Source organism: Triplophysa dalaica, chromosome 7 (genome assembly GCF_015846415.1).
Source record: "Triplophysa dalaica isolate WHDGS20190420 chromosome 7, ASM1584641v1, whole genome shotgun sequence".
Lineage (NCBI taxonomy): Eukaryota > Metazoa > Chordata > Actinopteri > Cypriniformes > Nemacheilidae > Triplophysa > Triplophysa dalaica.
The window spans coordinates 19,979,736-20,003,599 of NC_079548.1; the positions used below are offsets into that span (position 1 = coordinate 19,979,736).

Consider the following 23,864-nt stretch of genomic DNA (forward strand, 5'->3'; position numbering starts at 1 on the left):
TTTGAGAATTGTCATAAGAGCTTGCAGACACATCATTTCTGTTCTGTTGAATTTTTTTTATGTATTTAGGGCACAGTCGGTAACACAGTCACAGTTACATACATGTAAACAGTATCACAGTGTGACAACTCCCACCAACACAAAACGATCACACATGCTAGTACCTTTAATTTTGAACAGGACAAGATATAAAATGAGCTCATATGGAAAAATGAGATCACATGACATACTGTGGACTCACAGTACTCTGTCCTTTGTCAAAAAAGGAGAGAACCAAAAATCTGGAATATGGTATGTGTGTAGACCTTTTATTGTCATCTTGTTGATATGACAGGGCAGTTCCAGCGTTATGGACGTGACATAAAAATGCTGAGAGAATGAATTTGTAACGATTATATTGAACCATCTGTTTATATTTTACTGAACCCTTGTTGATAGAGTCTAAATCAAGAAATGTCAGTCTATGAAAAAAAGGGAAATAAAGATGCGTTATGGATGTGACAAAAAAAGGACATGGTTTTGGGGTGACGATAAACTTCTGTCAAATAAAATGCACGATCCTGAAGCAATACTACCCAATGAATGGAGAAGGGATGCCTCTTTATAGAACATAAAATCGCTACTTAATATTAATTTTCACGTGTCCATTTATGAGGAATATGTAGTGACAATCCTGAAAATGGCTCTTACCTGAGTATGAAAAATCATGCACTAAAAATAAAACAAATGCTTTACAAATTTAAAGAGAGATCTCACATGTGTATGTGAACCACCAAATGTTAAAATCTGTCCTGTTACCATAGTAAAAACCGCTGGTAAAAACTTCATGGTATGCTTGACATTTTCACAAATTTGCCCGAGAGTAAAACCAAAGAAAATCTTATGAAGGCAAATGACAGTCTGAAACTGCGCCAAATAGGATTGTATCAAGGACTGAAAAAAATATAATTCTTGTGTTTTTATCAAACAACAAAAAATATTATATTGCTAAATTTTTAAGTCACTTTTATAATGCACTCATCTGTAAATATGCTCAGCTCTGGAATCCAAATGTTAAGAAAACTTGTTTTTTTAGTTTTAAAAAAGCGAATGTTATTATTTATTTATTCAGATAAATAAATGTATTGGGGGTCGCAGGACACAATGGTGAACAGGTGACAAAGAAAACATGTCCTACAGTCCGGGACATCACACAAGGGTTAAACTTAAAAACAACACGGTTCATCTTTTGGTCAGTCAAATAGGACTTGCAGGTAGAATGATCCGCATGTCCACAGGAAGACAGTTGAACAGAGATGTCTCAGTCTAATGACTTGTCTTTCAGAGTTCGTCTCGGGCTGTTCTGTCCAGTGGAGACTGAAGCACATCAGAGTTCTGTGCTTCTGTGCTGATCTCAGCCTGTTCTTTGGTCTTCCCCGACCGCTTTCTGTCCCAGTCTGTGCGTGCCTTCTCATTGTCCCACACCGTGGATGTTTCTGTGTCGCTGATGTACCCCGGTTCACCCGTGTAGTGTGTGGGAAACACAAGCAAAGGCTCGGCAGAAAACGCTTTCAGGTCCCTCGTCTCGAAATGCTCCATGTAATCTGACCTGAGGAGATCAGGACGTGATGTTAGAGACAAAAAAAAAACTGGATTATTACACCTTCTGAAATGACTCGAATGGAGCTCATACAAAGCAAGTTACTGGAGTGGTCCCTTAATTTTTAAGTTTTATACATTTGAAGGACTTACACAGGATGCTTATTAAACATAATAGGAAGGAACTCATCCACAGGTAACATTTTTCTGAGTGGTTCTGCTTCGAGTAGCTTTCTGGCTCCCTGTAATGACATCATGTAAGCCAGCGTCCAGTAGGAATAGTCTGCCTCCACCAGGTTGCGTATGTTTGGAACTGCTCTTTCAGGATGGTCCACCTGCATCCTCTTCCTCCCAATATAACTGGATGTTATAAAGAACAAGATCTTTACATTAAATACAAACAGCCAACATTCCTTTTACACACTTTTATCAATAGCGTAAAACACGAAAGATCAACTTACATGAGGTCCCAGTCCAAACCGTTACTCTCAACCTCCCGCATCAGATTCTGCAGGCGGCGTTTGAAGAAGATTTCAAACCGCAAATCATCCTCGAGCACCAGTGAGGTCTTCAGGCCTCTGTCTACAATCTGTTTCTCACAGACATATGAAAAGCTTCGGTTTTACACAAACTCTTCCTCCTAAAACACACTCCTAGTTTATGGAACATATATCCTTAAATATCTTTTAATTTGGAAAAACACAAACAAAGGCTTCAGCATTCTTTTTATGCTTGCTGAAGCGTTGCAGTGTTAGCATAGCAAAATGCTAACGTCTGATTATTCAGTTTCCCATGTGCTTCTCATGGGAACGTGTTATGTAGTGAACGGAGCAGCTGAATATGAAAAGCCTTTTTAAATCGGATGCATAAGTTGTTCAATTTTATTTGGGATGCTTTGAGGACAGCTGCTAAGGCAGCGTAGTGGGTTGTAAAAGAGTTTGTTTGGATGCCAGACCTCTTTCCAGATGTTGTAGTGTGACAGGAAACAGCCCAGCTCTCCTCGTGTGAGAGGTCTGCCGTGGTAGGGGTCGCTGTATCCAGGCAGCATTTGGATTCCCATAGCTTGAATCTCGCTGACGTTCAGAGCTCTAATAACAAAAGGACAGTATATTGTGATTATAACTTTCGTTACAAAAGAGAAAAGTTAACGTTTATTGTGTGAAGGTTAAAGATTAAGGAGGTTGTGTGAAGGTTAAGAACTTACTTGCCATCAACAGCGGCAGTTGTCTTGCAGTCAATCTCTTGCTCTCGTAGTGCCGTCAGCATGCGCTCGCGACGGTCGGCGCGTTTCTTCAGGTTGACCATAAATATCTACGGAAGAAAACAACACGTGATAGTACTGTATGTTCTTGAGAAATTTGCCATACCACTCGCCATAATGAACGGATTTGAGATCCACCTCATCGAAGCCCATTTTGTCAGGCTTCTTGACAGGTTTGGGAAGGTTCCTGGAGGGCTCGACTGGGGGGTTTCGTACTGTTAATAAAATATGAATAATTATAACATTTCATGAAACTTTAAACAGACTTTTTTTCTCTTTATAAAGCTGACGCTTACCATTGACCTCTAGTAGGGTATGAAGGAAGCTGTCTGCCTCGTCCTGCAGGGGGCTGTGGGTGCGAAGAGGCACTGGGAGATGCCCGTACTCTTCCTTGTTGCAAATGAACATCTGGACCTCTGCAGAAACAGTGAATACGAATAACACATTAATTCACATACAGTAAAAACATGAGCATGAAATTAAATAATTGTAATTATTCCATGAACTAAAAAATAGCTCAAAACTCAAATTACAAAAAAGTGTTGTCAAATCGATTAATCATGATTAATCGATTCCAAAATAAATGTTTGTGATTATTTAAAACATGTATATATTTATTATATTAATGCACACACATTTATATATAACAAATATTTACCTAAATATCTATATATTTAAATATACATATGAATGTATATAAATACATTTATATTTCAATTCAATTTATATTATGTATAAATAAATATATAGATTACTCATATTATATATAAATATATACATGTATGTTTGCGTAATTATATATATATATACATATAAATATACACAAAACACACATTATATAAACACAAACATTTATTTTAGAAACGATTAATTGTGAATAATCGATTCAAAATCAATGAATCGTTTTGACAGAACTAAACACAGTTAATAACAGCACTATTGCAAATCGATACAAAAAGATACAAAGACATTGCTGTAAAAAAATTATTGGTTCAAAAAATAATTTTTTGTTTCGTTTTCAAAGTTACGGACTGCATCTTTAAACAACAAGAAAGCAGTTGCAATCGGTCTCTGCACAAACCTGCCATACGTGCCGAGAAAGCAAAGACTATGATGTCATCAAAGGCCCATGTGTAGTCTGGATGTGGAGGGTGAAAAGCCAGCTGTCTGGAGGCTTCTTTCCGTAGGTCCACCAGGAACGTTGAGTGAACCATGGGAACAGCAAAGCAGCCCTTTCGCACATGTTTACGGATGGGGAGGTAGGCAGGTGTTCGTTTATAGTAGCCCTAGAGATGTTTGGAAATGAAGTCATTAATCCTGTCAAATTTTCATTTATGATAAGCCAATCCACAGACAGTACCTGTGACGTCATCCCACACCAAAAGTTGGAATACGCCGCTCGAGAGTCTAGCATTGGTGCCACAATCGTCTTGTTCTCCTTTATCAACTTCCATAAAACGTCTCGGTTGGTCAGGAGATTGTCACAGTCAATCATCTGAAATTCAAGTTATGATACTTTCAGTCTCTACTGCGATGACATAATAAACATTTGTAAAACTCTCAATGGTCGTGTACTGCCCTTACCATAAGATAGTCTGCCCACATCTCTCGTGCAGACCGCAGCGCCGCCTGACGCAGTTTCATCACGTAGGCGTAACGCTCGTTTGTCCAATCCTTGGGTCCTTCCTCATCATAATATGCACTGAGAAGATGAAACCAACGCTTAAATCTAATACTTATTACACAGGCCTACAATAAATGCAGATTTCAGCAGAACATTTCTGAGATTTTTTTTAAAGAGCTATCTTTGACAAAGTTGTAAATCACACAAAAAAATCACTTTTATTGTTTTTCCTTACAAATTGCTAATATATTTAATTAAGATACATTTGCTTGATGCAAAATGATTTGAGATTTTAGCCTTAACCTTGATTTCCTAAAAATCTGCCAATGGGGTACGAAAAATTATGAAGATGAGCTTAATAAGGTTTATTAAAACTTGAATTAAGTTTATTTTTCTCATTTCACTGGAAGATTTGCTTGATTTAAGCATACACTCAATTTAGATATTTCTTCCAAGACTTAATTATTTGCTTCACGTGTAAATGTTTCATGTTGTAAGATTTTTTTGTTTATTTGTACTGACAAATTAAGACAAAAATACTAAATAAAATGTTCACCTTTTTGTCTTTTTATCATTTTTGACTTCAAATAAGTGTTAAATGTATGCAACCAACCATAGCATAACACTAGTAGCACTATTTAAAGGAAAAGTTAAGCACAAAATAGTCTCACCTTTTTGAAAATGAACATGTCTTTCTTTCTTCAAATGAATACAAGCAAATAATTATAATAAGAATAAATAATGTAATTATTATTATATATGTATTAGAGTGATGTCTGTGAGAGTTCATTCAGACATATATATAAATGCACATGCTTTTTTGGAGCTTCAACATATTGAGCCCTGTATAAAATGATTTTAATCTAAAATTATCAGCTTGTGTTTATCTGAACAAAGCTTTATATACCTACAATGGCAAATGAGTAAATTATAAGAGGATATTTATTTTTGGGTGATCTATTCCTTAAACACATTTAAATCCAATCCGGTCAGTTCCTCACCTTTCCCAAAACATAAATTCATGTTAAAAACCTGAGATGAAACACAGCAAACCTTGGTTCCTCCATTGGCCTCCACTCCACATTGTGGTAAAGCTTCTGTACATCGATAAGCCAGTCTCGCAACAGGTATGTAGTGTTGTCAATACTGTGGTCAGTTGCTACCCTGAGAATCACAGAAAAAACGTAAATTCAACATATATTTAGACAGTGCGGGTGGTTCCTAAATATATATAAACACAAAAGCTCCAAGTTAAACTCTACTTCTCTGCAACAGAACTATACTAAAAACAGGTAGCGGAACACAAGAAGTGAAACTGCAAAGTAATAGCAATTCATCAAAGGCAGACAGAATAAACAGTTAGGAAACATCATCCAACTCTCAATGCTTGCTGTTAACATACTTATGGTTTCTCATCACACCATGACCTCAGCGGTTATAAATCTACTGTACAGAGAGAAACAGCACAGCTGTGATGCCTACATTCACATCTACAAATGCAAACAGGGTTCACATATCACACAGACCCATGAGTACACAGACTGGTTCAGAATAGACATTCAGGCCAGACAGGCCATCACTATGGAAGTATGACCTGTGTGGACAGGTTAACTAAAGAATTTGACAAATTTTGAATAAAACTAGTTCGTTTGCAACCTACACAAAGAACAGAACGTTGTTGTAGAGTTTAAAAAAATGTGCATGTTTAATTTGGAGAATACAAAATTGAATAAAATACAGGAAGAAATGATGTGGCCTGAGCACCACGTCTAATCCGACTGCACATCTTGACTTAAAAAGTCCATTATATGTAGGTGATATACTGACAGAAAGACCAAACAAAACATTTCTGTATGACATTTCCTTTCAAAGAAACTTTTATTGGGCGTCATATCTAGGGCAAGACTTCTGTGAAAACAAAGTGTTCATACTATAGACTATAGACATACTATACTATAGAGTTCTCCATTCACCACTCAGGACAATCACCGATTTACAGAAAACATTTACTCCCAGCAGGAATAAAGGAAACCGACACAATGTAAGTGAGTGGGCTGGCTATGAGGATGGAGAATGCAATGCCCCGCCCACTTTCCAGGTTGCCCCGCCCATCTTCTCAGTTTGCCTGCAGATGTTCACAGACGCAAAGAAACGTGATTTCTGTTTCAGATTACTGTTGACTTCTTTACTGTTTTAAAATATGATACTTTTATGTATATTAACCATGGTTCTTACCACAATACGCATATTTTTATAGCGATAATTGCATAAAACAAATTTCATTCCTCACTGTAGTAACCTTATAAAACTATAATAACACAAATGGTAAACAAACCATAGTTATTATAGACGTTCACTAAGATATAACACCCTATAAACCAAGGTCAATTTAACTAGGAGAATCATTTAACAGCAATGACATAACAATAACATAGCTTTGTGTACATTGTTTATTGGAGAGGACGACTTCAGGAAAATGTGTACAATGTCACTTAAACGAGCACAAATGCAGTCGATTTAATCTCTGTGCATTATAAAGACTGATAAGATTAGTACAAAAGTAACGTTAACTTAAGCGGCGCTCTTCGAGACACAGTCTGAAATCGCATTGTTATAAGAAACACATTTATGTAAGAAACTCACCATAGCGCAATGCGATCTTTAGGATAGTTTAGACGCTCAATGGTTCCCAAGAAATGCGGTAGTGAGTGTTGAGAGTTACGGCATATGAGCGCGATCATAACTCGAGCAGATAAGAGAGGAGACTCTGGGCTCCAGCGCTCCTCATGGAAATATCCTTCAGCTGGTCCGCTCTTCATCAGACTGCACAGCACGAACCACAACCACAACATCGTACGAGACAGACACTCTAGAACCGCACAAACAAGCTCGTGTACGATCTAGTACTACGGTTAACGTCACGTCTTGTGTGTTGGCAGAAAGTTAAAAAGCGGTAACTTTAGGTTTAATCATTCCGCCGATCGAAATCACCCTGCAACGTAAACCTCAGTATGGCGTTAAAGGGGATGTCACGCTGACGTTTAAAGGGGAGGGACCGCTGACATGGACATGCAAACTGAGATCATCACAGTTGTCGAAACACTTAAACAAGCGAACACGTTTACTTCAATATTATTTCAAGCTCTTTGTATTTTACTAGAGCTATTTGTTAATTATTGAAACTTGTTTATTAACCTGTTCATTTACAAAGATAAAATATTGTGTATTGGTCATACGTACATTATTTTACTTGTTCATGAAAGATGTCCATCACAATGCACTTAAATTTTTCCATGAGGATCACACAATGCACGAAATACAATCCAAAGAACGGATATCAACGTCCGACTTATATCTAATATGATTTTAGGCTGCTTAAAATGACAAATCTTTTTAAAGTTAGCTCATCTTCAATTGTTTGACAAAGATTACACATTAGTGTATTATTGTTTTACAGTAGTGACAATGGTGGTAATTTGGTGAAAACTATAGATATCATAGTACATTTTATAAGTGTATTGGATAACAGCATTGAACAGACTCTCATAAGAATACTAGACAGTGTTTCTACAAGTTTGGTCTTCTGAATTTAGAGTTTAGCCCCGGGTCCTGGCCTCTCCACCTGAGAAGTGAGGGAGGAAGCAGCTGGCTCATCTAATAACCAGAAAAGTTCTCCCTGTGTAGGTGTGACAAGAGCTGCTGGAAGTGCAGGGCCATCACCACCCTCCAGTACTTGCTACAGAGTAAAAGAAAATAAATAATAAAAAAAAATGTATGGTTAAAATAACATTCAGAATTGTTCATACAGTGATATCATTTATACTATTTAATGTCAGCATGCCATAGAGCTGCTGGGACTCTGACAATATAATCCCAGCATGATTTGATAATAGTCCAAAGTCGTAAATAATTGACAAAAAAAATTGCTCCCAAGTTTCCGATATGGTTTTACATGCCTGGACAACATTGTACATATTTTAACTTAAATTTAAAGCATTTAACCTAATGCCCATTTTAAAACATTAGCCTAGTGGTTTTTAACATTTTAGTGTTCTCTTAAAATACATTGTGGGTTACCTTCAGTACTGGAGCTTTGCTGCCCCCAGTCGACACAAAAACTACACATCGAGCAGCATTGACCACAGGCAATGTCATGGTAACACGCTGAGGGGGTGGTTTAGGAGAATCAGTGATGGGGGCCACTGTCCTTTGGGTTTCCTATTTAGAAATAATACTCTGTAATCTTCCAGGGATAATTAAAAAGGTCTTTTCAGACACCATAAACCGAAAAATCATATATACATTACTTTTAGAAGAATCGACTGTTAATAAACTCTTAAGCCACATTATTATAAGTTTGCATGAAACCTGTAATAAAGGATGGTTTGGAAAAAGAGAGCAGGTGTGTCCATCTGGTCCCATGCCCAGCAACAGCATGTCAAAAACTGGTATTTGCTCTGTGCTAAAGGCCTACAAGGACAAAATTCCAGTTAGGGTCACAGCCAAGAGAAAGAAAAGACCATTCAAAAGAAAATATCAAATAAAATCCCACCTTTCTCAGTTTCCCAGCATAATCATCGGCACATTCATCCACAGGTAAAGAGGGATCTATAGCCAAAATCCTATTTTCTGGAATGTTAATTTTGCCGAACAGATGATTCTATAAGACACGAAAAAGAATGAGATCATTCACTCATTGAGTATTGATCTGATAGGATATTATGCATTGTCTAAGGGGCTGCAGAGTGTTACCCTCTCCAGCATGCATAGTTACCTTGTATAATCCATAAGTGCTCTCAGCATCATTGAATGGCACAAGTCTCTCATCACAGAACCCAATAAGCCATTTGCTGCAGTCTAGGTTTTGTACAGCAGGCAATTCCTTCCCCAGTATGTTTACCAAACTACCTCCCGAAAGACCCAGAGAGAAGAAACTTCCATCTGTTCGGAGAGCTTTTTCTGCTCGAGAGGACACCAGCTGGGCCAGAGTCGTTCCGAGCTCGGCTGCAGAGGAGAAAACCACTATTCTCCGTTCAGACATCACTCACTGAAATGCAAAAGAAAAATAATTTAATGTCACTTCAGGCTATCAATATGGAGCAAATGCACCACTGCTGCATGCCGAGTTGACCGAAGTGCTATTGACACAGCAATACTGAAACAGTAAATGCTTTAGTTTTAACAAAAAGACGGTGTTTTAATGGAGCAAATTAATTGTCTTTATAATGAAGAGAACTTGCTCAGCTGATGACAGCAAATGTAGGAATCAAGACAAGCATTGATCACAACATAACTATTGTACCGTAGGCTAGGCTACCGATAAACACTGACTACCACAAAATTAGCTTTACACATTAGCGACACATTAAAGATTAAAAAATAAAAGCAAAGCATTAATCTCACCGTGGAATGTGTGTAACTGCAGTCTAGTGAGGTTGCCTTTACTTCCACCCTCATGTGTTTCTCGTGCGATCAGACCTAATCCAATCATCGCAGCGACTGTGGACGGTGGCATTGTGGGTAATGTAGTCCTTAAAGTGACACTTCACCCAAAAATGGAAATTTTGTGTGTAAAAATGTATTTTTTATGATAAACACAGAGAAAGATATTTGGAATGATGCTTATAACCAAACAGATCTCAACATCTGTTGACTCCCATAGCAGGAAAAATTACTTTGTTCTGTTGAATACAAAGAAGACATTTTGACGAATGTAGGACAGCAAACAGTTCTGGGGCACTTTTAGTTATTATAATAAATAGTGTTGTTTTTTTCCTACTATGGTAGCCACAACTGTTTGGTCTACAATCATTCTTCGAAGTAATCTGTGTTCATCATAACAAATAAATGCATACACATCGAAAGTGAGTAAATGATGACACCATTTTTGGGTAAGTACTCGCTCTTTAAGTCCCAAAATAAGCAAATATATTAGGTAACTATGATATATGTGTTTATACATTTGCTATATGAATATTTCGTTTTTGTTGTTTTTTAGCGTAACGCAAACCGCTCCATTTCCACAGATGGCGCTAGTGTGCGTTGTTTGCAAAACCAAGTCACCCTCTGCGACACATTGAAGCAATAGTTGGACAGTAACCCGCTTGTGTCAAGATGCACTTTATCATACACTTTTTTCTATTGATCTTACGTTAAGTATACAGCAAATTACTTTCTGTAATCGCTTTGGCCGAAACATCGATTTCTGCGTGTCATTAAAAGTCAGAGTTTTCATTTGACAATTGAATTATTAAGATGATGGTGAACAGTCTCTCATCATTTCAGACTCAGTTAACGTCCATCATGGAAGCCCTGATGAAAACAGCTATATTGGAGATAAGCCGACTTGTCGACATAGAGTGTAAAGTTATGCAGTTGGATGTGAGCCGCAGTCGCAGTGAAATCAGTGAACTGAGGCAGAGACTGAAGCTGATGGAGCTCCAGCCAGGGACTGCACAGAGGCAGATACATGACGAAGTGAGGACAAGCACTGAAAAAAAGAGGTATTTTTCATTTATTAAGAGACTATATATGCAATGTATATATTTTGTCCATAACACATTTTTTACGCAGAGAATGTGGCCATGAGGATATACGCAGTCCTTTGTGCACAGCTGATGTCATGTTAAGGGACACACCAAGGGTAATTGAAAGAGACCAAGTAAGTCGACATCTTATCTCAATCTAAATTGCATGGGAAAACTTGTTTGTGAGTTGTTGAGCTGTGGTTTTGTTTCTTCCATTGACAGGTTGAATGTAGAACATTAATGGACAGTCAGCAGCAGTGTGACATAAATCAGGCAATTATTATGATAAAGAATGAGGAACATGATGTTGCCATTACAAGATGGGAGAGCAGTGAAAAGGGTCAGTCAAATTATATACCTTCTAACATTTCTAAGCTGTAATTTGTCATTTTTTAAGCTTATATTAAAGTATAGTATGATTGCTAAAACGCAACCATTAACGTTACTATTTGCAAACCATTACATTTTCCTAAAACAGGAGCCAAGGTTGCCCACTGTGGTGAAGAAAAGCCTACAGTAAGCCTGTCATCTATCAAGGATGCTGAAGGTAAAGTTCTTTATGTTGACGAAGGAAGCCAAGAAAACAAAACAACAAAGGTCCCACCCCGAGCAGAATCACTGCAATCAAAGAGAAACACCTCACCTGGAAAAATGACAGTAAATCAAGCATTACGGTTTTCATTCAGCACATGTGCACGACTAACGGATACTTCTTCATTAAGTCACCCACAGAGTTTAAATGCCCCAAAGTCCATGAGAACTTGCAGTGAGGTTGTCTCAATAGACAAGCGTTTTGTTTGCAGCTACTGTTCAAAGAGGTTCAGGTGTTTCAGTCAACTCGAGGTACATCAGAGGAGTCACACAGGTGAGAAGCCGTACAGGTGTACGCTTTGTGGAAAGAGGTACGCTCAGAAAGGACACCTGTACACCCACCAGCGCACACACACCGGAGAGAAGCCATATCGTTGTCTGCTCTGTGGAAAAGGCTTCATTCAGAAATGTACTCTGGATATGCATCTGCGAAGTCACACCGGAGAAAAACCATTCACTTGTACGAAATGTGGCAAAGGATTTACAAAGAAATTTAACCTTAATAAACATCTTTCTTGTCAGTCTTGCAATAGCTGACCAATGAAACTATGGTGGACTATGATATTTGTGCACTTTCAATTTTATGTTCACACAAAAATAAACACTATTTATATAAGTGGTTTCTCTATATGCAAATATGGCGCATCATACCCAATATTAAAAACAAGACACACTCCTTAACAGTTGTCTTCTCTCTCTCACAAGTAAAAATCTGACTTTATTGACCAAGACAACATAGCCAAAGACAAGTAGAGACAACAATGCGTATATAATTTCCCACAATGCCAGTACAAACAGCATTGCTTTATGTTGAACAGCATTTAACATCAATGTTGTGTGCACATGCATAATACATTTAGAACTGAAGTATTATACCAAAATGAATTTATATTGATTTATTTAATATATCATTTAATGTCCAATGTGAACATAAGCAGTTTAAAGGGATATTTCACCCCAAAATGAAAATTCTGTCATTACCCTTAGATTGTCACAAACAAGAATACATATCTTTGTTTTGCTGAACACAATTTTGGAAGAATGTCAAATCTTACCCACCATTTACTGATGTAGTAGGTCAAATAAATACTTCAGGAGTCAATGGGGGGATATTTGACAATCTTCCAGATATCCTCCTGTGTGTTCAACAGAACAAATAAATGCATATAAGTTTGTAACAATCTGAGTGTGAGTAAGTATTGCCAGAATTTTCATTTTTGGGTGCAGTATCCCTTTAAGTAGGACTTCCTATAAGGTTGGTTACGGTACTTCATCCCATGATGCTTTTCTGTTGGACGATATTTATGGTTGGGCTCTGTCTGCACAAATATCGTAATGAACGTAGTGAGATTCTCTTTGTCGAGAAAAGCAAACGTAACTTCATTGAGAGATCACGGCGGGAGATGCGAACTGGAATTGGCTTTTTCTCAAATCTCGCGTAAATGACGGACATCATGAACCCCGTTGATTTTCAGACGCAGTTAACATCCGTAATGGATATGCTGGCGAAAACCGCAGTAGTTGAAATTTGCAAACTTTTCGAGGAGAATTACTCGTTGCTGGGATTAGAGATAACGCGATGTACGAACGAAAACGACTCGCTGAGAAAGAAATGTCTGTTTCTGGAGACCGAACTTCAGGCTGCACGGAGAAACGTCAGTAAGATGAACGGCACTGAAGATTCATTCAGCGGTGGGCTCACAGGTTATTTTAAAACTTTCGCTGTGTTATAATGCACGATGTGTGTTGAAATCACATGGCTGTTGTAAATGAACATATTTTGTCAAATGTAAGCGCAGAATTGGGTTTTGTGATCCAAGCCGTTGTAGGTTCAACTCACAAAGGCTGAGCTCGCACCCTTGAGTAACCCCAGACTGTGCGTATATTAAGTGTAACGTTACTGGGTTATTCCTGGGATATCCCATGACTAACTACTAGTATATTTCACAGGATACTAAAATAATTCACTATTCAATACCAAATAAATTGCCAGAACATTTGGTAACAGTTCAGAATACCGTAAAGTGTAGCCGAACACCAGCTAATGTGTGCATTCCTATCACTTCTACATATTAATCGTATAAAATTCAAATATGCTATATTGCTTGATTGTTCCCTGCACATTCACAGCGAAAAGCATGTTCCCTGTGTTATTTCATTAGGTTTATGAATTATTGCTATTTTTTATTCTGCCAGCATTAATCTAGTATAGGAGCATTTTTTTATAATAGAATTGGCCTTTGAAAACCAGTTTTGAAGTGTATTGAGTTTAGCTTGATTATTTTTTAAATATTTTTTTCCTTTTTATAAACCCGTGCTTGCTTGTGGTGACATTGCAGATCTATTGGCAGTGTTTTTATTTATTATAAGGGCCCAAGCACTGCAGGATCTGATCTAATTGGATATTTATATTTAACGTTTGATTTCATGTTTAGATGTGATATTTATATGAATGTGGTGGATTTAAATACAAGCTCTTCATCTTCAAGCTCTTCAGTTGATCACTTTTTCAGTTCAAATGTTTTCATTTACATTCACCTTTGGTGCTCAGCCCCGTATCGCTGCTTGCAGCTATATTTATTCATATTATTTATCATTAATAGATTATTTATTTATTTATTTAAACAGACACTGGACATCGTCCTGCAATTGACAACGTGTTCGGTAAGGAATGGTGCATGAACCTATGGAGGCACGAGGAGTCAAACTTTGTTCAAAATGAGGACACAAATCTGAGCTCTTCAGTCAGCGCAGTAGAGGTTGGTCTTACGACTATCGATGTACATGAAAAAATCCCCTTTTAACACCTTTAAAGATTTTTATCTGTGTTTTTTAGACCGTAAATTTGCTGGACGATGAACCAGACATGATCATGATTAAAGAGGAGACATTTGAAGATTCCTCAAGTAAAAAGAAAACCGAAGAAGCAAAAAACAACCATCTGAGAAGTAAGAGCGACCTTGAGAACATGCTCTTTATTAATTTGTGCTATAAGAATGATCTTCTGAGCTACATGTGTGCTTTCTGGAATTGCAGGACCTGACATGGGCAGCAGTGAGAGATGCATGGCCAAAAGTTCAACGGATTTTATCACATACACGATACCTTCAGATGACCACGTGCAATCGAACGTAGCGCAGACACAAGCTGAAAGACAATCTTTTGATGGAAGACCTTCAACACGTGGAGACAGTACAACAGAGCCACATTTGAACCCTGATGAGTTCGTTGGGATATTTCCTAGCAATATGAATTTCGACAGTATACAAAACAATACAACTGCTTCAGAAGATAAGAAGATTGAATGTGTATTTTGTGGGAAAACCTTCAACTATTTAAGTAATCTGAAAACACACATGCGGACACACTCCGGAGAAAAACCTTACGCCTGTACAGTTTGTGGCAAACGCTTCGCTCAGAAAACATATCTCAGAATACACCAGCGCATTCATTCTGGTGAGAGGCCGTACACGTGCATGGACTGTGGAAAGAGTTTTTCTCAGAAGAGTTCTCTTAATGTTCACCTCCGAAGTCACACTGGAGAAAAGCCTTATAGTTGTGTCGAATGTGGTAAAAGTTATACGTACAAACATGGTTTTAATACACACCAGTGCTCTAGTTAGACTAGGATATACGCAGGTGAATTATCTATTCATGAAGCTTAGCTTTAGTCTGAAACTTTGAAGTTGAAAAGTCACTGCCACAAGAAATAAACTTATCCAGCCCCATGAATCACTTAAAGTAAACTTTTCACAAAAGATTACTGACAAACCTAAATAGGTGGTCATACGTCAAATATGCCTAACAACAGCTGTCTACTTCATTATATATAAAATAAAAGGGGATTTTTTTTTGCCACAGCATCAGGAGATCCACGAATAACATGACTTTAGACCGCTATGGAAACACAGACAGCAACAGGTTTAGGGAGAAAAATTTTCCTGGGACAAATTGTTCCAGGTAATCTTGGTGGAAATGTGCCAAATGATACTCTTAAGGGACGTGACTCAACAAACCCATAGTCAAACCAACTTCAGGCCACGTTTAAGCACCTGTTGGCATCGTTTCTGCCTTGTGTTCTGCACTGTTAATACTAGCTAGACCAGAGGTGCCCAATCCTGCTTCTTGAAATCGACTGTCCTGCAAAGTTCAGCTCCAACCCTAATAAAATACACAAGAAGGATCTGTAGGATCACACCATGTGGACATCAGATGCAACGCACAACATTTACAAAAAGCAAGCATTTTAGCGTTATGACATCGTGTCATATTCGGCAGATGTAAATTCAGACATAAAGTAGATGTCTGCAAGATGTATTTGTGCAATCAGGGGTGGAGTGGACACTGTTTTACACTGAATTTCTTTAAACCATGTCTACACCAGACGCGACAACCTGCTTGTTCTTCGTGGGTCTGTCGCACCGCGCCACATCAAGTGTGGACAAAAGACAAAATTACAATGTATTCTATTCTAATGCATTTCTAATGTCTGTTGTCGTTTCCCGTCAGGTGTAGACACGGGCTTCGTCTAAAATCGCATGCTGTGACAGTTCGGACTGAATTTAAATAAGTACCTACCTATCGGCCGTCAAAACAGTACGTTATATATAGTATGAGTGGGAGTAGTATGAATACATTTCAGACATACTGCGTCCGCAATGTTTTATAGTCATGTGACCCGTATGCTATTTGAACTATCACGTATTAACAACAACCTACACGTGAGAGTTGATAAAAACATAATTTAGTCAGGAGAAATTCATTTCTTGGCACTTAGATCAAAAATGGACGTCAGCCTTAAAGTTTGCCGTTCTATTTATTTGATTACTTTTTAAATTTGACCGTTGCGCAGCTCCTGTGGCATCATGGGATAGAAAAGTGCCCATCCGATCCACACTCACGAATCTCGGCGAAAGTAGTAGACCATCCGTGTATTTTTCGCCTACTTTTTTCTGCATACTTAGTTTTCGCGCATACTATTCATGACTCGTACTCGTTTTCGTCTACTATATAGTATGGAAGTAGGCGATTACGTACGCAGCCACAGTGTTAGAATTGCTACTGAGCTCTACCGGGCAGTCGATTTAAAGAGCCTTGAGAGAGATTATTTATAAAAAGCAACACTTTACTCGTAGTTAAATATTACAATCAATATCTGTAATTTATTTATGATATTAGATTATTTTGGGGGGAGGGGTTAGTTATAGGGCATTTTTTACCACAGATTTATATTTTTACTGTCATCTTTTGTTACCTAAAAGGATTCTGTGTTGTAATGATCTGTATAAATAAAATTTCACAGATGTAAGATTTGTTTCTTACTGTTGATAATTAAGTGGTTTATTTTTAAATGCCTTGAAAAATGTGTATTAAGAATAACAAATACATATTCACCATGGCCAATAATTGTGTAAAATGACTGCATTTAAAATACACGTTATTGTTTAATCATATTTATTATTGAATTTTAAAAGTATTAATTACTCTAAATATTGAGTATTCTTGAGAAGGTCTAGATGGGGAAGTCTCAGCCTGCCGCAAACCCACTTTTGTGAAGCTCGTGTATACGGTGGTTTACGGTAATTCCTCCCATGATCCTTTTTGTCTAACGCTATGCTTTGTTTCTGTAAAAAATATCACAATTAACGAAGTGGCATTGATGGTTTAGATCATAAATAAGCAGTTTTAAGGATTGAGGATTAGGACCTTTATCATATCTCGCATTCTTTAAAGGTCCAGTAAATGACGGACATCATGAATAGTGTTGGTTTTCAGACCGAGTTAACATCCATAATGGAAACGTTGGCTAAAACAGCTGTAATTGAAATAGGCAAACTTTTCCAGGAGAATTCCTCATTGCTCCGGTTAGAGATATCGCGATGCACACGTGAAAACGAATCCTTGCAACAAAAATGTCTGTTTTTGGAGAAGGAACTTAAAGCTGCGCGGAAAGCCGCAGGAAAAGTGAACAGGACGGAAGCTTCTTTCTGCGACGTATCGACAGGTTATTATTTTACGTTTGTAGATGCACATTTGAGTACCTGTATGGATCTATAGATAACTACTGCACTGCATCTATGCTTTACAGACCCCGGACATCGTCCTGCAATTGACAATGTGTTTGGTAAGGAATGGTGCTTGGACTTGTGGAGACACGAGGAGGAGTCAAATGTTGATCAAAGTGAAGACACAGATCTGAGCTCGTCGGTCAATACAGTAGAGGTCGGTCTCACATACAGTAACTGTTGACGTACATATAGCTCTGCATGACACACTCTTTATGTATTTGTCTTGTTTTGATATTTTTAGCCTGTGAGTTTGCTGGATGAAGAATCAGACATGGTCATGATCAAAGAGGAGACATTTGATAATTGCTTTTCAGATAAAACAGAGGAAGACCATAACAGCAGTCTGAGAGGTATGTACATACAGAACGGGTATTATAATGCAAAATGCATACAAAAGCACATTTTGTGATGATACTAGACACTCGAACCAAAAATGCATTCTTCATAAGATGACCCTGGACCACAAAACCAGTCATAAGGGTCACGTTTTTGAAATTGAGATAAGCTGAATAAATATGCCATTGATTTATGGTTTATAAGGATAGGACTATATTTGGTCCAGATACAAATATTGAAAACTCTGGAATCTGACCGGCAAAAATCTAATTGTTGAGAAAATCTCCTTTAAAGTTGTCCATCAGAGGTGCTGCTAAAATGAAACGGGTTTGTTTAGACGCTCTCAGTTGACTCGCCGCTCGAATGATATTGTGGAGAGTTGATAATCCCGAAAGCAGAAGTTCTAAGCTTTACATAGATATCAAACATGAGTGGGTCATTCTTAAAGAGCGTTCAGCAACGAGTGAAGTTTGTAGGTGCGTTTCCAGCCATTTTTGTTCGCGACTTGGCTGCATCCACTCACAAAAATAAATAGTTGATGTATTTATGTTAGAAAATTTACAAAAGATCTTCATGGAACATGATATTTACTTAATATGCTAATGATTTGTGGCATAAAAGAAAAATCTATCATTTTGAATGTATTAGACCAGTATAGTCCATACTCACAAATATGTTTTCTTAAACCATTGCAGGTGCGATCCAAAAGCAAATAAAACGGATTCTCCCAGAACTGGACTTAAGCAAACTTCAAAATGTGGTCAAGCACCTTGCTTTTGTAGTGGGTGTGGAGAAGACGGAGGATCTTTCCTTAGTGGAGGTGACTGATCTTCAGGACTTTCTGGAACCGATACAATGTCGAAAACTTGTGAAAAAATTTAAGCAAAAAGGTAAAAAAACATCCTTATAAATACTAATAGTAATATAAAGATGTAAACAACTTAAACAACATATGTTGGTGGAATTTGCAATTTTGCTAAATGGTAAGGAAATATATAACAATTACATTTATAAATTTAATAAAAAGATGGTAGAGCTTATACATGAGACCTTTTAAACATGAACTGTGTCAAAACATTGGGTCTCATTCGCTTTCATTTTCACTCATTCACAAATTTGTGCGTGAAACATGCGTACAAACGCTTTTACGATCAAATCATGATTCAAAAAAACTTCTGCCTAAAATGTATTCTAGATATAAGACAAAAGATCTCCCTCCCCCTCCCCCTCCCTCTCTCTCTCTCTCTCTCTCTCTCTCAGACAAAATTGCAAAATGCGTGTTTCATCTTAGGATAATAGTTATATATTTTAAATTATATATATATCTCTCGTTTGTACGATGTCTCTGAATTTTTAAAAAGGCCACTCAAAATGCTTCATGTACGTACGCACGTGTTGTGAATTAGGCGGAAAGTTTTTGTGGGAGGTTCAAATGTGCGTATGCATAAGAAAAATCGAAGCAATTATTATTAAATGAGACCCTATGACCTGCATCAGTGTATCATCAGGGGTTAAGGAAAATATAAACAGATGGTTTAATATATCGGTCAGGGACATTGTCACCTTTTTAATGTAAACCTGTTTCTCTTTGCCTCTTCCCGAGATTTCCTCCAAGAAAGCAATGACCAAAAAGATACCGAGATCACTCCGAGAACCGAGATACAGAGAACGCCTACTGAGATAACGCTTGCTCCATTTTCATCAATTGAATCCCTTCCTGAACAGACCTTCTTCCCCTACTGTCCTTCAAATTCCAGTTGGATCAGAAACTTCCAGGTTCCGTGGGACCGCATGTCTTCTGATCTCGCTCATGCGACATCCTCTGGAAAGAGGGCTCGACCTGGATCGAGAAGGGAGTTTGTTAGAATTGTCGTGGCAGCCATGCAAGTTCTATGCCCGAACCCAAACTTGGCGGCGTGCGGGGAAGTGGCGCGATACATCGTGTCTACGTACCCCCAGACATTTGGAGACATCTCTGAAGAAGGAGAACAATTAGGAAACGGTTACAGCTTCTTACAAAGACAACTTAAAACCAGAGTAGAGCACGTGAACAGAGACATTTTGGAAAACAGGATCCGTCGACCTAGAAGCCTAACAACCAAAAGAGGCGCAAACCAGGACGACTGCGAGTTAAAAAAAGTCAGATATGGTAAAGTGGACAGCTACGGATGCATTAACTGGCAACCGCCCTCCATCCCAGAAGGGGAGACTCCGGATACTCTTGAAATGAAGAGAAAGGTTGCGGCGGAGATCTTTCAGTCCGCAGGCCCGAGAGCTGTCGAGCTGCCCAACGTCGATGACCTAATGCAACAGACTTACGTATACCAACGACACATGATAAACTCGTGCCCTGCACCCACCATCAGCGAAATAGAGCTTCACTGGCCGTTCCTGTTCACAGAAAGAGGACTGTGCAGGCACTTCCAGACGCTCACCGGGATTGACATAAGAAGTCGGTTCGGTGAATCCTTTAATATTAAAGCCAAGAGGATTTTGAGGTACTTCTATAGTCAGAAGCTGCGGTGGAGCGAAGAGATCCAGAGTTTCTTGAGTGAGATCGAGGATGACGGCGTCGAAGCGAGTAATAACAAGACTGCCATATCTGCCATCTTGTTACTGATGAAACACTTCAAGGAAAAGGAAACATTTATATTCATCTCGGCAGGTGTAAGTAAGAGATGGGTGCTATTAACGGGAGGGTCTTAAAGGGATATTTGAAATTCTGTCATCATTTATTCACCCTCATCTTATTTAAAAACTGCACATGACTGTTCTGTGGAGCACAAAATAAGTTATTTTGAGAAATTGGTGCTTAGTTTCCATACAATGGAAGATTGTTATCTTTTGTTTATCAGGAGGCTTCAACCAAGATGTCCATTGAAAAGGAGATGACCCTACCAGCAACCCCAAGGCTCATCATGCTTGGCAAGAGATTTTTATCAAACACAATGTGTCAAACTCGATGCTTGGTTATTTATTTACAGTGACTCTATTTCAGGTGATAAATTACTGACGTCATCCAAGTGGTTCATCAGCATCGAGGGCAGAGTCACACATTCTTTAGACAACCAGCTTGACTTCATGGCAGCGTTGTCTGTGTTCTTCGGGTGCTTCTATGTTTTCAATATAGAGTACCAGGAGTCAGCCAGTACCACCCTAGAGCTCATTCAGAGGTGAGTGAACGTGTACAGGCATGAGTTCTGTTTTGGGTGGTTGGCATCTGTGGTTCATTACTGGAGTGGACTTTCATAATGTCTACAAGACTTTATATTGGGATCAGAGCACAAATAATGAGGTCATAGGCTTAACACTTTATTTTAAGCAAAGGAACCACACATGTATCATCAAACATGTAGAAAAGATGATGAATAAAGTAATATTAACAATCAGTGTGACATAATACAGTGAATAGCACAGGTACATTCATGATTAATACAAAACATAATGGTATTTAACAAATGATTCTCGTGACAGAAAAAATACATCCAAATTGAATAAGTAAGGGATAATGTATCATACTGAAGGGGCTTATTTTGCGATTACAGTCGTTATTGTACATTATCCCGCTTATTACACGGCTATTTGATCAAATAGAAATAATGTCATATATATGACCTTGGATAACAAAACCAGTCTTAAGTAGCACGGGAACATTTTTAGTAAAAGCCAAAAATACATTGTATGGGTCAAAATTATCAATTTTTCTTTTATGCCCAAAATCATTAGGATATTAAGTAAAGATCATGTTCCATGAAGATATTTTGTAAATTTCTTACCAAAAACCTTTAAAAATGTAATTCTTGTGAGTGGATGGCCCGCTGCAGTACCTCTGATGGACAACTTTAAAGGCGATTTTCTAAAGGTTTAGAATTTTAAGCACCATCAGATTCCAGAGTTGTAAACGTCTGTATCTCCGCCATATATTGTCCTATCCTTGACACCTCATACATCAATAGAAAGCATAATTATTCAGCTTTCGGATGATGTAAAAATGTCAATTTCGAAAAATTGACCCATAAGACTGGTTTTGTTGTGGAGGGTCACATATGTTATGAAAATAATTATTTAATTTGTCAAAAAAACCTGTCAAAATGATTTGCTGCATCCAGGTTACCGTGTGTTATTAGTTTTGAGAGGTTGTCTGGATCTGGAAATAACGAACCTGCAAATGTCGCGACTGGCCAATCAGAATCAAGCATTCCAACGAGTCGTGTAATAACATGGGATAACATTTGTCACTCTACAGAAGTAAAAATTGTTGTTAATATTTTTAAAGATGATTTAATATAATTAGAAAATGATAACACAACCACACTGTGTAAATGATTAATCATGAGAAGGCTTTGCAAAATGAATGCATTGTCTAACAACGAAAATGCTGTTCCTTAGGTTTTTCGTAAGGATTAATCCAGAAGGCACCAAGTGTACGTCAAAATCGGGCACAAGTCGAAGGACAGGGTCATCTGTCCAAAGAAAACACCAAAACTTGAATCCTCGTGTGGCTACATTTATGCGGAGGATTTCTGAATTTGAGTCAAACTTTGGCTGATGGTACTGTATCGTATGTGTTATATTGTATGAGATGAAGGATGTCCCTTAAGTAACAGGATCATTAATTGATCAAATATTCAGTTTGTATTAATTCAGTGCGCTCTTCATCATATGCACTTACTACCCGAATGAATGATTATTTTAATTTTTTTTACCCTTGTTACCTTGTTTTATTTAAACTGTTCTGCGGCAATGTTGCTGGAATGTTTGTAGTGCTGTTTTATGATCAGTTATTATATTTCATTCAATAACTGTTCATTCAAGTTATTCATACAACAATAAAAATGTGTATCGACCATCAAATCTAGTGTTTTTGTGAGAATAGCAGGAATGTTTTTTATCGCTTTACAGATAAGATAACAATAAGCAAGTTATAGATTTCCCTAGTCCCTAGCCAAACTACAGCTGTACTGATATACAGACATTTACTGTACAACCATCTGTAGAATCTGATTACAGGTAGGATATTAATTACAGCTTGACCTTTTGATCGTTTTTTCCATCAATTGAGAGTAATCTAGGAACCAGTGCCCAACTGGTAAGAAAAGTGGAAAGACATTATAATGTGACTTGTGGAAACCCCTCAGGACACCTAAGCAACCACATAATAACCAACTCTAGACTAGCAATGGATTAAACAGATTGTTCACCTCATCTACTCGCACTGAAGTCTGTTGAACACAAAATTAAATATTTTGAAGAATGTGGTAAATCCAAACAGTTCTGGGGCACTATTGACTCCCAAAGTAGTTTGTTTCCTACTAAGTTTCTCGGTAGTGCCCCAGAACTGTTTAATTACAAACATTCTTCCAAATATATTATTTTGTGCTAAAAAAAACCTGCAGGTTTGAAACAACTTGAGAGTGAATAAATTAGGATAGAACTATCATTTTTGGGTTACCTTTTCCTTCTAAGTCAGCATGAAGCAGATGTGTAGAAGTGTTTTCTTACACATTTTGGTATAAATAAGAGCGTAACCATATTTTTATAAATACTATGAATAAAATGTGAGTGTGATGGTATATGGGGAAATGATATAAGTCAGTATAGTCCCGCACCCAGCCGTAGACACACCTCATGCAGACAAGAGATGTGATCTAGTCACAACAACCAATGTGATTTACAGGGGGAAGGAAGATTGATGATAGATTATGAAAAAGAATTACCCACCTATGGGCCTCATGTATGAGTTTTAGCACTTGAACAGCTGCACACACACCAAATATTTTATCACACAGAAGACAGGATCCACACATACACCACACATACTTTTGTAGCCAAGTTATCTCACAACGTTAAACCAAGAGCTCATTATTACACTAAACCAG

The 23,864-nt window shown here is 37.8% G+C and overlaps 4 protein-coding genes across 6 annotated transcripts; 2 read left to right on the forward strand and 2 right to left on the reverse strand.

Annotated features, from left to right (window-relative positions):
- Positions 1 to 287: 287 nt before the first annotated feature.
- On the reverse strand, positions 288 to 7,548 carry colgalt1a (collagen beta(1-O)galactosyltransferase 1a). Its single transcript, XM_056753623.1, has 12 exons — positions 7,107 to 7,548; positions 5,517 to 5,627; positions 4,424 to 4,541; positions 4,200 to 4,334; positions 3,921 to 4,125; positions 3,136 to 3,255; positions 2,978 to 3,054; positions 2,783 to 2,889; positions 2,534 to 2,666; positions 2,040 to 2,167; positions 1,732 to 1,938; positions 288 to 1,588 (listed from the first exon to the last, which is right to left on the reverse strand). Exons 1-12 carry the CDS (start codon positions 7,313 to 7,315, stop codon positions 1,321 to 1,323), a joined length of 1,818 nt encoding a protein of 605 aa, XP_056609601.1. The 5' UTR covers positions 7,316 to 7,548; the 3' UTR covers positions 288 to 1,320.
- Positions 7,549 to 7,689: 141 nt separating this feature from the next.
- On the reverse strand, positions 7,690 to 9,951 carry pgls (6-phosphogluconolactonase). The gene is made up of 6 exons (XM_056753624.1): positions 9,867 to 9,951; positions 9,238 to 9,510; positions 9,016 to 9,123; positions 8,832 to 8,933; positions 8,541 to 8,681; positions 7,690 to 8,199 (listed from the first exon to the last, which is right to left on the reverse strand). Exons 2-6 carry the CDS (start codon positions 9,502 to 9,504, stop codon positions 8,053 to 8,055), a joined length of 765 nt encoding a protein of 254 aa, XP_056609602.1. The 5' UTR covers positions 9,505 to 9,510; positions 9,867 to 9,951; the 3' UTR covers positions 7,690 to 8,052.
- Positions 9,952 to 10,237: 286 nt separating this feature from the next.
- On the forward strand, positions 10,238 to 12,131 carry LOC130426052 (zinc finger protein 235). The gene is made up of 5 exons (XM_056752573.1): positions 10,238 to 10,354; positions 10,462 to 10,966; positions 11,037 to 11,124; positions 11,213 to 11,330; positions 11,469 to 12,131. The coding sequence occupies exons 2-5, from the start codon at positions 10,719 to 10,721 to the stop codon at positions 12,116 to 12,118; spliced, it is 1,104 nt and encodes a 367-aa protein (XP_056608551.1). The 5' UTR covers positions 10,238 to 10,354; positions 10,462 to 10,718; the 3' UTR covers positions 12,119 to 12,131.
- A 739-nt stretch (positions 12,132 to 12,870) lies between these two features.
- zgc:113210 (uncharacterized protein LOC541387 homolog) lies at positions 12,871 to 22,827 on the forward strand. Of its 3 annotated transcripts, none has more exons than XM_056752570.1 (8): positions 12,871 to 13,285; positions 14,210 to 14,340; positions 17,891 to 17,999; positions 18,681 to 18,875; positions 19,589 to 20,652; positions 20,841 to 20,910; positions 20,984 to 21,158; positions 22,375 to 22,827. In XM_056752570.1, exons 1-8 carry the CDS (start codon positions 13,024 to 13,026, stop codon positions 22,532 to 22,534), a joined length of 2,166 nt encoding a protein of 721 aa, XP_056608548.1. In that variant the 5' UTR covers positions 12,871 to 13,023; the 3' UTR covers positions 22,535 to 22,827. The 3 variants fall into 3 exon arrangements, with proteins under 3 accessions (XP_056608548.1, XP_056608547.1, XP_056608546.1); XM_056752568.1 differs by lacking the exons at positions 12,871 to 13,285; positions 14,210 to 14,340 and adding exons at positions 17,140 to 17,585; positions 17,670 to 17,803; XM_056752569.1 differs by lacking the exons at positions 12,871 to 13,285; positions 14,210 to 14,340; positions 22,375 to 22,827 and adding exons at positions 17,136 to 17,585; positions 17,670 to 17,803 and having other exon boundaries at positions 19,589 to 20,656; positions 20,984 to 21,119.
- The last annotated feature ends 1,037 nt before the right edge of the window (positions 22,828 to 23,864 follow it).

Excerpts from the sequence above, each read along its gene's own strand:
- zgc:113210 (XM_056752568.1), top strand. The coding sequence starts at position 17,324 with ATGACGGACATCATGAATAGTGTTGGTTTTCAGACCGAGTTAACATCC. Across the intron at positions 17,586-17,669 it reads TTTCTGCGACGTATCGACAG|ACCCCGGACATCGTCCTGCA; the intron begins GTTATTATTTTA and ends TATGCTTTACAG. Across the intron at positions 20,653-20,840 it reads TTATATTCATCTCGGCAGGT|GAGGCTTCAACCAAGATGTC; the intron begins GTAAGTAAGAGA and ends TTTGTTTATCAG.
- LOC130426052 (XM_056752573.1), top strand. The coding sequence starts at position 10,719 with ATGATGGTGAACAGTCTCTCATCATTTCAGACTCAGTTAACGTCCATC. Across the intron at positions 10,967-11,036 it reads ACAAGCACTGAAAAAAAGAG|AGAATGTGGCCATGAGGATA; the intron begins GTATTTTTCATT and ends TTTTTTACGCAG. Across the intron at positions 11,331-11,468 it reads ATGGGAGAGCAGTGAAAAGG|GAGCCAAGGTTGCCCACTGT; the intron begins GTCAGTCAAATT and ends TTCCTAAAACAG.
- colgalt1a (XM_056753623.1), bottom strand. The coding sequence starts at position 7,315 with ATGTTGTGGTTGTGGTTCGTGCTGTGCAGTCTGATGAAGAGCGGACCA. Across the intron at positions 5,628-7,106 it reads AAAGATCGCATTGCGCTATG|GGTAGCAACTGACCACAGTA; the intron begins GTGAGTTTCTTA and ends TGTGATTCTCAG. Across the intron at positions 3,055-3,135 it reads TACCCTACTAGAGGTCAATG|TACGAAACCCCCCAGTCGAG; the intron begins GTAAGCGTCAGC and ends TTTTATTAACAG.
- pgls (XM_056753624.1), bottom strand. The coding sequence starts at position 9,504 with ATGTCTGAACGGAGAATAGTGGTTTTCTCCTCTGCAGCCGAGCTCGGA. Across the intron at positions 9,124-9,237 it reads GCACTTATGGATTATACAAG|AATCATCTGTTCGGCAAAAT; the intron begins GTAACTATGCAT and ends CGTGTCTTATAG. Across the intron at positions 8,934-9,015 it reads ATGCTGGGAAACTGAGAAAG|GCCTTTAGCACAGAGCAAAT; the intron begins GTGGGATTTTAT and ends TTGTCCTTGTAG.